This window comes from Camelus ferus, chromosome 10 (assembly GCF_009834535.1).
Source record: "Camelus ferus isolate YT-003-E chromosome 10, BCGSAC_Cfer_1.0, whole genome shotgun sequence".
Lineage (NCBI taxonomy): Eukaryota > Metazoa > Chordata > Mammalia > Artiodactyla > Camelidae > Camelus > Camelus ferus.
The window spans coordinates 29,739,205-29,753,692 of record NC_045705.1 but is presented as its reverse complement, the minus strand read 5'-3'; the positions used below and the strand labels follow the sequence as shown (position 1 = coordinate 29,753,692).

The 14,488-nt window shown below is 51.2% G+C and overlaps 1 protein-coding gene across 1 annotated transcript in view; it reads right to left on the bottom strand.

Moving 5' to 3' along the window:
• Nucleotides 1–1,978: 1,978 nt before the first annotated feature.
• CRY2 (cryptochrome circadian regulator 2) overlaps nt 1,979–14,488 on the bottom strand; it is a 31,918-nt gene continuing 19,408 nt past the window's right edge. The window contains exons 7-12 of the mRNA XM_032488540.1: nt 13,951–14,262; nt 13,558–13,709; nt 13,231–13,433; nt 12,812–12,904; nt 11,516–11,657; nt 1,979–4,254 (exon numbers count right to left, since the gene is read on the bottom strand). Of these exons, the coding sequence (XP_032344431.1) occupies nt 11,518–11,657; nt 12,812–12,904; nt 13,231–13,433; nt 13,558–13,709; nt 13,951–14,262 (900 nt within the window). The 3' untranslated portion in view covers nt 1,979–4,254; nt 11,516–11,517. The remainder of the gene's footprint in view (nt 4,255–11,515; nt 11,658–12,811; nt 12,905–13,230; nt 13,434–13,557; nt 13,710–13,950; nt 14,263–14,488) is intronic.

Genomic DNA, 14,488 nt, shown 5'->3' with positions numbered 1-14,488 from the left:
AATAGGTGGTGTGGCTTTGCATTAGTGACAATAGTCCTAAGATTTGATTTTTCTCATCTGTGAAATGAGGACAATAATGGTCCCTCTCATGGTTGTGAGGATGAAATGTAATACAAATGTGTTGTCACTGGAGGCCGGGAATACCCCCAACTCCCAGGATCCAGGTTTCACCCCATCCTGTCCCCTTAGCTTGAGGGGACCCTCCCTCCCAAGGATTCTCCCCATAAAGTCTCCTCTCTAAGGATTGATTCAAGCTCCCTTTCAGTCCCAGACACTTTGAGGTGAACCCTTCATTTTGGCTTCTCCATTTCTCCTCATTCATGTCAGGTCTGTCCCAGATTTCTCCTTCTCACTTAGCACCTCAATTGCATTTTCTGTAGAGCATCCCCTCTTTTGTACCCAGACACCCCACAGCTGGATTCTTACATTCTAAGACTTGAGGCCTTTTGTTCCCACAGTTGACATCTTGGGATTCTTTTGGTTTTTATGCTTCCCCCAGCACCTCTGCCCCTGCTAAGTTTGGGCCATGGTTCCTCCTGGTCTTCTCTCCCCTAAGAGGGCTAAGCTTATGAGTTCTTTCACTGAGCATGAACTTCTTGACACTCAGGGTGCTGGCTATGGCTAGGCCCCCAGCTGTGGTGGGTCATAGAGCCTCTGGCCAAGTCTTACTGGCTTGTCTGACCATCTGAGAGAACCACAGAAGTCCTTTCCTTCTGAAGAAGCAGCAAACTCATTTACAGCTTGTGGAATCCTATTTGCAAATCTAGACTGCCCACTGGTTGTTCCACCTCCTTTCCCTTCAATGTGGCACCCAGAAAGGAGCTGCAGGCACCAGCCCTGCAGTAAACAACTCCCAAGCTCCAGTCCCCCAAACATCCCGATATCCAGAGCCAAAGACCTTGGCTGGCTCTCTTCTCCCTGTCCTTGGGCCCAGAGGGGACACTGTATCTTTCCTGTCTTGGCTCAGGCTCCTTTGTCAAGACCCACCTGCTGCTATGGTGCTGGCTTTTCCTCCCAGGAAAGCAGTTTTGCCACAGTGCCTAATAATTGTTATTGTTCCTTAGAGTGTATGCTTGTCTCTACCAGGGAGCATTCTCTGGTTAGGAGCATGTATGTGTGGAGGACAACTCTACCTTCTAGCATATTTTGCTCTAGAACAAAGGTTATCTTAGCTCCCCAGGCCAAGCCAAAGCCACATTAGAGAGAAGCCAGAAGGGAGAGAGGGAAGGCCAGGTCCAGGTCTCAGTGAGAAGGGAGCCATCAGGAGCTTCAAAGTACAGCTGAGAATGAGACGAGTCCCAGGGTCAAGTTCTTCCTTTCCCCCTTTCTCTGTGCAAGGCAGCTTGTGATATTCTTGGCCTGGTCTGAACCCCTTCCCACAGGAATTTGGGGTGTGGGCTAACAGCTTTCACATCCAGTGGCCCAAGACTATAAAACTCACAGGAAAGCCTATGCACACCACAGAGGGGGGCCACACTGGCCAGATGGCATGAGACAAAGTCAGCATCCAGGCTCTGGGCTTGGCTGTGGGCAGATCTGACCATGTAGCCAAAACCAGAGGGCTTGCATCCCCTTTGCACCAAGCAGCTGCGGCTTATGTGGCTGAGTTGAGGTAAAGAACGGATCGAGGGCCTGGAGAGGGCCCTGCCGACTGCTTGGGTGTTTAAGTGGGCCAAGAGACTGGGTCCCTAAAGGACAGCACTCAGGAACCTCATCCCAGGGCTGGCGTGCTCTGTACCATTCTGGCCAACTGACCCTCAACTCTGCCCAAGCTCTGGAGGAGCCACTAGTCTGTTCCAGTTGCTCAACTGGGAGCCTTCCCATTCCTCCATCTCCTGTCCCCTCCTCCCTGCCACCTCCAAGAAGGGTGAGAGCCTCCAGGTTCCAGCAGAATTAAGACAGTATGGCCTAATGCTTCACTCAGGCTGAGCCCTACTGCCTCCCAATCCCCAGACCCCCACAAAATTGACATCACAGCTTTGCTCAGACAAGATCAGACCTTTATGAAACACGTGAATATTCACAAACTGTGGGAGAAACACACCTTCCCAGCAACAGAAAATCTCTGAATAAAGTGCATTTAGCCTGCACCCATCTCCTCCCCATGCTGGCCCTTGGATCAAGATTTGGGGCAATGCTCTGCTGCAGCAGGTCCCAGGGACACCTGGGCCAGGAGAGGGGAGGCATGAAGCCACAGTGGAGCTCCAGGACACTGGATGCACCCTCTTGTCACCCCACCCCTCCCAGCTCTGAGTGGAACGCTTCGTTCTACTGGGAATGGGCCAGCATGCTAGGGATGGTGAAGTAGGGGGAGGTGGTCCTGCCAACTTGGACCTTAGGGAGAGCCATCGTCAAACAGGTAGGAAAAGGGAATCATCCTAACATTTGAAGGTGCTGCTAAATAAATACTGGCTCTGGCCCTAACCCCTCAGTCTTCTTGGTTTTTCAGACCAGCCCTTCCAGGCCTGCCCTACTCTCCTGGCAACAGTCCTGATTCTCTTTCCTCCTGGCTGGGGCTCAGGGAACAGTGACTCCCCCAACCCAATGCTGCGAATACAAACCATTGCCTGTGCCCTGCTCCCCCTACATGACTATGGAACATTTCTAGTGAGGGTGACATACATACAAGAGTTGGACTCTAAAGGCAGCTCTCTGGCTGAGAAAGCCTGAGGACATCTCAGGAAGAAGCCTGTCAATGTGCTGGACAGATGTGGGAGACAGGAGCCTGACCCCAGGGTTCTGGTCCTGGGACAGAGGACAGTGGAGGGCAGGGCTGGGGCCAAGGGAAGTTAACAGCTATGAGGCCAGGAAAGGTCACAGGGGAGGTAGAGAGGAGAAGGCCCAGGGGCCAGCTCAATATTACGCGTGAGGACAAAAATCCAAAGAGGAATTGACCTTTTAGCAACGTATACACCTGCAGGTGCGCACACACACGCACACACATACACACACTGTGGCTCAAGTGCAGGCCATGGGATGGAAGGAAGACTTGCTCCAGCTGACCACATCATCCTTCTTTTCATTGTGTCTTTCTCAGCACAGACCTCCGACAGCGGGAGGCTTGAGGTGGGAGGCACAGGCTGCTTCTGGAATGCAAGGCCTTGGCTCCTCTGGGTCAAACCTCCCACCTGCTGCTTCTGGAAGGGTTGGCGTGCGGGGTGGGATCTCGGCCAGACCTTTCCCAATTGTCCCTGGCAGTCCACCGGCCTGGGTCTTTAATGTCCACCTACTGGGAGAGCTGACACGGCAGTTTGGATGCTGGTCAGCCCCGGGCAGGCCCTGGAGGCCTCTAGAGTGCAGACCAGAATGGCTTCCCTGGCTGGGCATCAGCTGACCTTGGTGGCAGCTCTGAGGTGCCACAAAATGTGGCCAGAGGAACCAGGGGGCTTTCTACCACCAGGAACCTGGCCTCTTCCTGGCAGTGGCACTGAGTCTCCACAGTGAGCTCTGAGGCTGGCTCTCAGCTTCTGGGGAAGGAACAGTGAGACTAGGATTCTGTTCCTAACCTCAGGTTTTCAGCTCCAAAAAGGGAGATGTTCTTAGGCTATTTTCCATTGTACTGTGCATACAGCACTCCAGTCAGGTGCTTGGGTGTACTTCTATACGATGGCAGAGTTTGCAGATCTGTCTACATCCTCGCGCTCAGTCCCAGCCGCCCAAGGAAGAGTCTGAAGAACCCAGTGGCAGAGAATTTTAAAATAAGAAAGAAGCCAGGCCAGGTGATGATGTCTGGACAGCACCCATCCGCTCCAGCCTGCCCAGCCTCCAGGGTCATAAAGTAGGAACTCAGCAGGACCCCAGCTGCCTCTAAAATCGCATGCTCTGGGCCAGAGCCTGAAATGATTCCCCGCCCTGCTCCTCAGTCTGATGTGAGGAGGGAGGGAGGAAGTGCTGGGGTCGGGGGACAGATGCCAGAAACCCAGCTAAGGTCCTACCACTCTCAGACAAGGCAGCTGGCTCACAGGGACAGGTCTGGGATGAAAGTCACTGCCATGACCTCCAGCCTGGTGTCCGGAGGCTGAGGTGAAGCTGCTACAGGTGCTCCTCTAGCCCAGGCAGCATTCAGAACCACACGAGTGTACACAGATGCATGCACACGCAAACAGGCCCCCACTCCTTCCTCTGCACAAGCGCACACACACGCACACGTTTGCTCCATCTCTGTAGGTGATCAGCTGTTCTGCAGGTTGCACTCTGCTGCCACGGTGGCTGCTCGGGCACCCAGGCTTTGCTCACGGAGCCACAGCACTGCAGCTGAAAGGGAAAAACAAGGGCAAGAAGGAACATTCAGGAGGCGCTCAGTTGCCCAGGGACATGGCTCCTCTAGCTGCTTCTCTGGGGAACTGGGAAGAGCATAGAGCGAACCGAACAGGCCAAGGTACCTGGGGACAAGGTCGTTGCTGGGATGTCAGCGGGTGCCTGAACACTGGCTTCTGAGGTGCTGACACAGGACAAGCTCTCCTCTGCGGACCCTCTGCTCCTCCTCTGCCCCGGGCCTGAGGGCAGCAGGGGAGGAGGGGGAGAAGGCCACAGACACTCACCTGAGGCTTTGGGTAACACTTGGTCAGATGTGACAAAGGCAGTTTCTGAATCAAGGCACAGCGGCTGCTGCCAGAGATGGAGAATCAGAAAAAAATGGTTGGATGAGAAGCCAGCCAGGACCAGTAATTTTGGAAGATGAAGGCAATGACTGAGTTTAGAATCAGCCGGTGAGCAAATTTCCACATAGAGATAAAAGAACCCTGGCACTGTGCTAGAAGACGGAGGGCTGGAGGGGGACACAAGGATGACTCATCTTAAAGATTTAGAACATTCTGAATCTGGGGCAGAGGGAAGACGTGGCTTCATCATAACACTGGGTTGCCTGTTTGAATAGGTCTAGTGCGTCTGAGAGTGTAAAGAGACACGCAGGGTTCAGTTAAAACTTTGGACGGTTTAAATGATGGTGAGGCAGATAATAACCAGAAGGATTACTGAGCTTATGGGTCAAGCACTGTACACTTGTGAAATGGCTGAATTGTGTCCCCTCAGAATGTGACTGTTTCTGGAGATAAGATCTTTAAAGAGGTAGTTAAGTTAAAATGAGGTGTTTAGGGTGGACTCTGATCCCATAAGACTGGTGTCCTTATGAGAGCAATGAGGACACAGACTCACACAGAGGTGAGACGGAGTGAAGACGATGGGGGATGGTGGCCATCTACAAGCCAAGGAGAGAGGCCTCGGGAGAAAGCAGCCCTGTCATCAAGTTGTCTCAGACTTCTAGCTCTCAGGACTATGGGAGAATTTCTGCTGTCTGTCACCTGGTCTGTGGCACTTTGTTATGGGAGCCCAAACAAACTAACATAGCTGCGATCCCACTGACCCTAAAGATATGGCCTCTGTTCTTACAGATGAGAAAACCGAAGCCAGAGAGGATAAGGAAGTTGCCCATGACTACCACATTCAGAAGTGGCAGAGCCAAAACAGGAAAGCCAGGTCTGTCTGATTCCAAAACCTGTGTTTTTACCATTAGGTAATCTCTATATTATAGTACTGCTCATGATGACTTTTAGAGGATATAAAAAGAAGGAATTCAACATGGTGGCATGAAGACTAATATGCAAGCAACATAAATGAAGTCCAGATGTTAACAGGAAAGGGAAAATGCTCTCAAGGGTCAAAGGCATTGGAGTCAGGGATTAAAAAATCAGTCTTCTGACCCATGCAAACCTTTTCAGACAAATGTTAAATCTGAAGATTTTATCTGGGTGATGATAGTTCACCTAGAAGCTGGGAAAAATCAAGAGCAAACAGAAGTGCGTCCCTGCATGGCTCAGTACTGAGTGCCTCCTTCTTTAAAATGTCTTCAACAAGTTTTCCCTTTAAGTTTGTACTATAATAACCTAGCCTAGCCATACTTTTCACTACAAATAATTATATTTGCTACTAAAGTATATACATGTTTATTGAAACATGCTGACTGGGATATATATTTTATACACAGGTCTCTCTCTGACCACTGTTGTTAAGTCAAAGAGATGATGATTCTTCTGAGACTGAGAATTTCAGGACTGCAGAGTAGACACACCAGTCCTCCTACACGCTACCTCCGTTTCTTGTGTCCTCTCCACCTTACAGGATAGAGGAAGATAAAGAGTACTTGAAGATTCCTTAGGACAAGGGCTCTCACTCTGGGGTTCTTGGATCCTTAAGGGGTCCAAGGGTGGGCTTAAGGGGCAGCCCACGAAGACCTTGAAATTCTGTGTACATTTTTCTGTGTGTGTGAATGGGTGCAATTTTCCAGGGAGAGGCGGCTCCATCCTTCATCAGATTCTTCAAAGCATGGGTAACCCAGAGGGTTTAAGAACTGATGCCTAAGCTTAGAAGATAAGGGGGTGAGGTACAGTCAGGTGGTTATAATAACAATTCATTCAGACCTACTCTGACTTGGGCATGGGTTCGCTATGAGGCAGACCATAAAGGGAGGTGGCTGCCTCCTGGCCTCAGATAAACCCCAGTGACCCACATCCCTCTATGTTGGGATCAGAAACACACACACAGAAAACCAAGGTTTGGAAGAATGAGTTTGTCCTTGTTTACAAAGCTAGTCAAAGGCTTGAATAACTAGTTATTCAAGCTGCTTGATCAGCAGACAATGAGCTGGTCCCTGTGCTCTTGTTCTCAAGCTAGGGCATAAGTCTGCAGGAAAGAGGGGCTGGGGAAATCATATGAGGCCTTGCAGGAAAATGATGACAGCAGCACTAAAAGAAAGGGAAGAACAGCTAGGGGAGAGGCACAAGGGGAAAAAAATCAACTCATAAAACATGCGCCAAAAAAATCAGTCTCATGATTGTCCAACTCTTTCAATCCGTCATTAATACAAGACACAGCAGTGGCTGGAACATAGAATAAGTTAATGACTGCCTCCCTCAGTGTGCCAGTGTCAGTTAGGATGACCCCCTGGGTACCTGTGCCCTCACACCCCTTCCTGTCCACCAGATGCTAACAAGAAACCCAAATCTGCAAATCCACCCTTCCCCGGCCCGAGCCCAGGTGGGTGTGTGGATAACATGTACACAAGCGCCTATGTCAGCAGAGTCCACTACGGCTCAAGGTCTGAAAGAAACTTTGTTTGGAGGCTGTAAGCAGGTCTCAGAGGTCACCCCTCCCCACCACACTGGGTGAAGCACTGTGCCCAAGTGCTTGGGAGGGGCAGAGGGTTTGCTATGCGCTTCCAAGTTAGGAGCAGGGAAGGCCAGAGGTGCAGCTGTGTACCCCAGCTGGGCTCTTAGCTCTGTCTCATTCCTCACACACTTGCCCTTCCTGCACCACACAAACCCTACAGCCAAGGGGAGGGGACGTCCGTCAGTCAAAAGCTACTCAGTAAGTGCCAGGGAAGGTGCAAGGGGGTACTGAGTCCCAACTTCTCATTCCCAGGTCAGGAACCGAGAGCCAGAGAGGTGAGGAAAACTTGCTCCCAGGCAGGGACCACACGGCCTCCACTCTGGGCAGCATTTTATAGGTTGACCGGAGCCTTTCACACGCGTTGTTTCATGTAAGGAGGGGTAACAAATGTCAAAAAGGCAACGAACAGCTTCCAGGAGTCAGGTTTTCCTCAGGGAGGCCCCCAGCTCTGGTGAGCTTTGGGAGGGGGAGGGGAAGAGGTGATCCTTGGCCAGAAACCCTTTGTATTCAGTGGGCTTCTCTCAGCAGATCACTATGTACCCGCAGAACAGCAAATGGATCACGTGAACTGTTCCCCTCGTGGTAAAATAATCGGACCAATAAGATGAATCTGTACACAATTCGAGGCTGATGGAATCCTCGGCAGTCAGCAGCTTTGGGGATTATGGGAAGCATCTGAACCGACAGCTATTTGGGGCTGGCTTATTTTTCAGTTTAGTGAACACTGTACAATAAAGCCAAATGCAGAACAGATACTGACGTGGGTTTGCGGTAAGCATGGAAGCTACCGATATCAGGGTGTGTTTTCCCACAAGATCAGTTTAAATCATTGTCCACACCTGAGGCATTAGAAATAACAGAAGCACAAAACTATAGAGGTTGGAGCTAAACAGAGCCTCAACGGGTCCAGGAGGGGCTTTCAGGCTGGTAAAGAATGGCTATTCACACCTGACAGCGAAAGCATCTCAGAAAGGTTATGAATCCTGCCCAAGTCACACAACTAAAACTGACAGAGGAGAAGGGAGTAGGCGCAGTAAGACTGTCAACTCAGGCCCTGGGGCCACTGCTCTGTGGTCCAGCCGGCCCAGTGTGCTGGCTCTGACTGGAGTAACCATAACACAACCAAAGACTCCCTCGGAAGCATGTGCAAGATGGTAATGTGAGTTCATCTGCGTGGTGTGTTTTACTTATTCAAAGGCTTTTCACATAAGGATTTTCCATTTCTTTCCCAAGTGTGTATGCTGGATGGGTGGGGCAGGGGACAAGGTGCTGTCTCCACCATGTTACTGATGAGGACGCTAAACATCTTCAGGCCCAGGTGTGACGGCCAGCACACGGGGAAACAGAAGTGCACTCTTCTCTCTCTGTTTCCCAAGAACACAGATGTCTGTCCTGTCCTCTCCTGGCCCCCACCTCCAACCAATTAGCCACGATTAAGGGCTAAATTCTGAGAACCAGTCCTTGATATTGCAGTAGGGTGACCGGACATCTCCTGGACCACAAAACAAGAGACAGGCGCCGACCCCTGCACCTTGAAGCGTCCACTTGGAATTATCGCTGCAGCCTCTCAGCTGGCTGCCTCCCCACCACCATGTCCTCTGCAGGGCCCAGCCCACGCCTGGTGAATCTTCCCAAAATGCCAGTTTGATCATTCGCTCTCCTGCTCCAAAATGCTCCTAGGCTCTCAGAGAGAACTCCAAGGACTCACCTGCCTGATATCTAAAACCCTACATGATCAGACCGAACTGTAACCTTACGTTCTTCTAAAATAATAATGATAACAATAGTCATAATAATAGTAGTAGCTGCCACTTCACTTATGAACTTATGAGGCAGGGCCTGGCTAAGTGTCTGGTATATTATGTAGACACTGTTAGCTGCTGGCCAGTGTTCAGACTTCCTAGCTAACAGAACCTGGATTTTGTTCAGTGGGTCATGGGCCCAGCCCAGACAATGGATCACGATTGGTCTAAGTCCGTGATTCTCAAAATACAGTCCCAGAACAGCAGCGTCATGAACTGCTGGGAACTTGTTAGAAGTGCAAACTCTCAGATCCCACCCCAGACCCACCAAATCAGAAACTCTAGGGGTAGGGCATAGCCACCTGTGGCTTACCAAATTCTCTAGGGGGTTCTATTGCTCACTCAAGCTGGAAAATCAATGGTCTAACCAATCCTGACAATCCACATCCCTATTTCCCAGCTGGGGGGTGGCTTTGGGACTAAATTTTGGGTCATGAGGCCAATGTAAAAAGCTGGGGAGGGGTATCCTGGGAAAGCATTAATATTCTTGATAAACAGAAGAGAGGCATTCCCTGACAACCCTCATAATACAAAACTGCAAACTCCACTGTGCCCCAACCTTTACTTTTTATCTTCTTACTCAATTTGATTTTTCCTTCACACACTTAGGGCCTCTTGGCACATGATGTATCTATTTTTTTATTGTCTGTCTCCTCCTACAAAGACACACCCAAGAGGGAAGGGACTGTCAGTCTTGTTCACAACCATATCTCAATGTCTACAACGTGTCTGGCAAATTGTGATCACTTGATAAATGTTTAATGAATGAATGAGTGCAGCTGTCTCTGTGATTCCTTCTCATTCCTGCTTTGAATGAGGAACTGATGGCTGAAGCTGTGGCAGCCACCTTGAGGCCATGAAGCAAGAGAATCTCAGAAAAGCTGGCTCTGATATTGTTGAGCCACCAAACCAAAACCAGCAACACCCAGCTCTGGATCTCTTTCTTGTTGGGTAAGAAAAATAAACCTGTATTTGTTTTAGCCACAGTAGTCAGGTTTTCTATTCCTAGCAGCCCCACACATTAACTGACATATATATTTAATTATTTAATCTCTGTAACAAGAACCTAATTTCCGGTGAGAAACCAAGTCTCATAATGGTTAAATAATTAGTACAAAATTACATAATCATTAAGCTGTTTTTCTTATCTGAAATGCCCTCCTTGCTGCCTAAATCCAATTCATCTCCCCAGCCCCCTAGGGGAAACTTCTGTGTTGTACTCCAGGATCACCCCAGCCCACCAAGAGCTGTCTTGTAATAAGCTTGAAGAGTCTGTATCACTTGTCTAGGAATTATCAGTTATTTGTTTTCTTCTCCTAAGCAGACTATTAAGTCCTTGTGGATGGGCGTCGTATCACATTTCATATGTTCTATACCCCTCTCCCTCACACACTTGCTGGCAACAGTTTTATGCTGAATTGGATGTCATTAGCTTACTGAGCAACTTTGACCCAGACGTTTAACCTCTCTGTTCTTTGGTCTTCTCACCTGAAAGTCAGAGTATCAGCCTGGTAAGTTCCAGATTTGTAAGACAGAATGAACTTTGCTTAGAACCACAGAGCTAACAGATGACTAAGAGAGTTGTATCTAAGGCTGCCAGTACTCTCAGAACAAGGTAACACAGTCTGTCCATCAGCAACATCTATTACAAGTTCAGCAGGATAAAGGGCACAAGCGTCAAACACTCATTGTCTCACACAGCATTTAAGTCTAGATGCTCCAACTAGATGGCCTGGCCTGGCCGTGAAGTGGAGGGGTTTGGAAAAAAGAATCAATCAGCTCCATGGAGAAAATCACTCTCCAATCTAATGATGCAGACTTGGCACATAGGGAACAGCCTGAGATGATGACTCAAAGGGGACAGTAATTTACATCTCTCACAGAAAGGCATAAAAGGCCCTTCCTGCTCTGGGGAAAGAGGAGCCAGTTTTTTTTTTTCAAAAGACATTCAGGGGGCTTCCAAGAAAGATGAGCACTGACAAGGAAGTGTAGACCCAAAGCCACAAGAAAGGTGAGAACGGAGGAGCGGCTGTAAGAGGCACAGATAGATGATGGGGAGCTGGGACCTCCTGGTCCTTTGGTGGGGCTGGGCTGAGTGAGCCTCCAAACACCCCTAAGCCTGTCTTCTGAAGGTAGGTGCTGCCCTCTGCTGGCCTGCCTACACAACACAGCCCGTTGGGGTGACGGCAGAGGGGCTTGAGCACGCTCAGGCCCTGCCACTGGGCCAATTCTCCCACAGCTTCACGTCCAGTCTTCACGTCCGCTTTTTTTTGGATGTGGCTCACTTTAATAGGTAGAAAGAGTCAAATAATTCTTTTCCCTTAGCTGGCAAAGAAAGATCAGGGCTTTAACCCCCTTTTTAATTTTAGAAGGTATAAGTCAGGGTAGGATTTTTGAGCTGAAATCCTAAAAAATCCTAAAGTAGTCCCCCCAGGTTGTAATCTCGTTTGCTGAGTTTTAACCTTGAGCTGGCAGGGCAGCAGTGTTCTACACCCACCCCCACCTCTCTCCCCCCTCCCTCCCTGAAGCTCTCAGCTGCTGTCACTCACTCTCAGACATCCCTGCCTGGCAGCTCTGTGGAGGGCAACTCTGCCACCCTGGCCCGTTTGCTGAGTTCTTCACCAGGAGGCTCCTCTGCTGCTTCCAGCTTGCGTTTGGGGGATGCTGGGCCACCAGGTAGTGGTCTTAGACCTGTAGGGAAGTGGGTCAAAGTGTCACACAGACTGTGCGTTGAGCCAAGATGACCCTTAACTCTGCAGTGGCAGCTCTTTGGGGGACAGGGAACCTGGCTCATCAATGTAACCAGCACAGTGCTTCTCAGACGTGCCCCTAGGCCTTCCTTTCAGCATCAACCTTGCCTGGAAATGTCCAAGGAGAGCACAGCCAGGACCACTGGCAGCAAAGCCAGCTTTTGGGCCCCAAAGCACATGGGCTTAAGGCCAGAGATTGATGCAGCCTGTCTGCTGTCCTCGCCCTGAAGGTGGAAACTTCCCTCTGCCATGCTGGCTGGGCCTCCTAAAGCCAGAATGAACAGTGCCCTCACCTGTGGGCTGGACAAACTAGAAAAAATGTGACGTTCCTGCCAGTCTGACCTTACTGATCATCTCAGAGCTGAAGGTGGAGGTTAAGAATGCAGCAAGTCTGTCTACTTCTCTCTTACCACTGCCCGGGTCTTGCTGCCATCTCCTGCCTGGACACCTGTAGCCGCCTCTTTTCTAGCCTCCCTATAACTGGGGACTCTTGCCCATACTGTCCCTCCACACAGCAGGCAGAGCGAGCTTTTTAAAACAGAAACCAGGTCATGCCTCTGCCCCGCTGACCACCCATCAGTGCCTTCCCTGTGCTCTGAAGACAGAATCCTAACCCTCCTCGTGGATGCTGAGTCTACACGGCGCTCCTGCTGCACCTGTCCTCATCGCATCCCAGCTCCTCACTCAGGACACGCCAGCCGCACCAGCCTCCCTCCCCTCGTTGCTGGAATAGGATAAGCTTGTTCCCGCCCCTGGGTCTTTTCTTGCTATTCCCTTTGCCTGGAATGCTCTTCCCCCAGTTCTTGGAAGGCTGGCTCTGCTCACTATGTGGGTCCGATACTCCATCTAAAAAAAACCCCCTTCTCCAGCCCTTCTTTCATGAGGTCACTCAATTTTATTTTCCCCAAAAGCACTTGTTATCTGACATGATCTTGCATGGTTCCTTTAGGATCTGTCTCCCTCAGATGGAATATAAGCTCCACTGGGGCACAGACTTGTTCTGGCCTTTGTCTCAGCCCCTAGTGACGGATGTGGTGGTAGCTCTGCAGTGTCCTCGGGATGGGCACAGGCCACGGCAGGCCAGTGGCTACTCACCTGCACTGCTCATGCTCCCAGCCTGGCTCGAGCTGGGCTCTGCCACTGGGTTGCTGAGGTCTTCCACGCAGGAAGGGACAGATGCCAGCAAACCTGGAAAGAGGCAGGGGAGTAATCAGAATGCAATCTCACAGGACTGCAGAGGGCCGTGGGGCAGATGAGTACAAGGCAGGGGGCACTGGGCCATGACACAAAGGTTCCATCTCTTCCCACTGGCCACAACTACTCAGAGAGCCCTGATCCAGCCCAGCATGCGTGTCTTGTGCCCCGGGGAGTCAAGCCAACTTAACAGCCTTGAAGACAGCACTTGGTCTCCCCCTGTGAATATCTGGGAATCACCATCTGTGCCCTTTGAACTTGCAGGTGCTATCTGCCATTCAGAGAAGCAGGGGATGGTGGTGGGAGTAGTGGCTCCTTACAGAGTCCCCGGTAGCGGGAGAGCTGCTGGTAGATCTGCTTCATCCGCTCAATGTTGAGCCGGCTGGTCTCAGCATGGTTGACCATAGGCCGTGGGTAGTCCACACCAATGATGCACTTGGCTGCCTTCTGAATTGACTCTGGGGCGTTCCAAGGCTCATAGATGTATCGAGAGGGGAAGCCTTTCAACTTCGGTAGGTATCGCCTGAAACATACACACCAGACAACCCAACAGCATGCTGGGAGTCTCCTTCAAAGGGCCAAGCGTATCTCGTTCTAGGAGGAAGCCACAGAGGTCAGAATCCAGAGAGCCTGGTCTGCATCCTCACCTGATGTAGTCCCCACTGGGGTCCGTGCGGCGGCCAAAGCCCACTGGGCAGTAGCAGTGGAAGAACTGTTGGAAGAAAGCACTGCAGGACAGCCACATCCAGCTGCCTGCATTCACGCTGAAATCTGCATCCAGGAGCAGCTCATCAAATACCTAGATGTGGGGAAAGTGGGGCAGTCAGCTCTTTGGGGACCTACAGCCATGGTTCTCCCCCAGTCACCACGTGCCCCGTGGAAAAGAGAGCCAAAGCCCTTTTGCTGAGGGCAAGCCAAGGAGGATTTGGAGGGGACCTCCTGGGCCCAGGGGTCCCAACCCATCCCCTAGCCCAGAAGGGGGCTGCACTGAGCTGGGCTGATGAGAGGGTACAGGCCAGCTGCCCGCTGAGAGCACTCACCCGGACCCCGCTCTCCCAGCTGACCCAGAGGTCCCCACGTGTGAGGAAGCAGGCCACGGCGTGCCGGGCCAGGTGGTGGATCCAGCCCTCCTGCCTCAGTTGGGTCATGATGGCGTCAATCCAAGGGAAGCCTGTCTTGCCCTCGGCCCACTTGGCCAGGGCCTCGGGGTTGCGGTCCCAGGGGATCTGGATGCAGATGGGGTTCCCCTCCATGCGGTCAAACCTGGGGTTGTCGGTGGCTGCCGTGTAGAAGAACTCTCGCCACAGGAGTTGCCCAAACAGGGAGAGCGGGGGTGTGCTGTTCCGCTTCACCTGAGGGGTGGGGATAGCTCGTGGGTACAAATGCCTGCCCAGCTCTCAGCGCTGTGCCACTCGGGGCTCTCCCACAGAGGAATCTGAACCTGCCACAAACTCGGTGGTTCCAAAGCCCCTAGATGCGTGAAGGGACTATGCCCTAGGAGAAGCGCCACAGTGTGCCAGCAGACTGAAACCCCGGGCCCTGGCTGTGCCCGTTACTCCTCTGAGCAACGAGAATGGC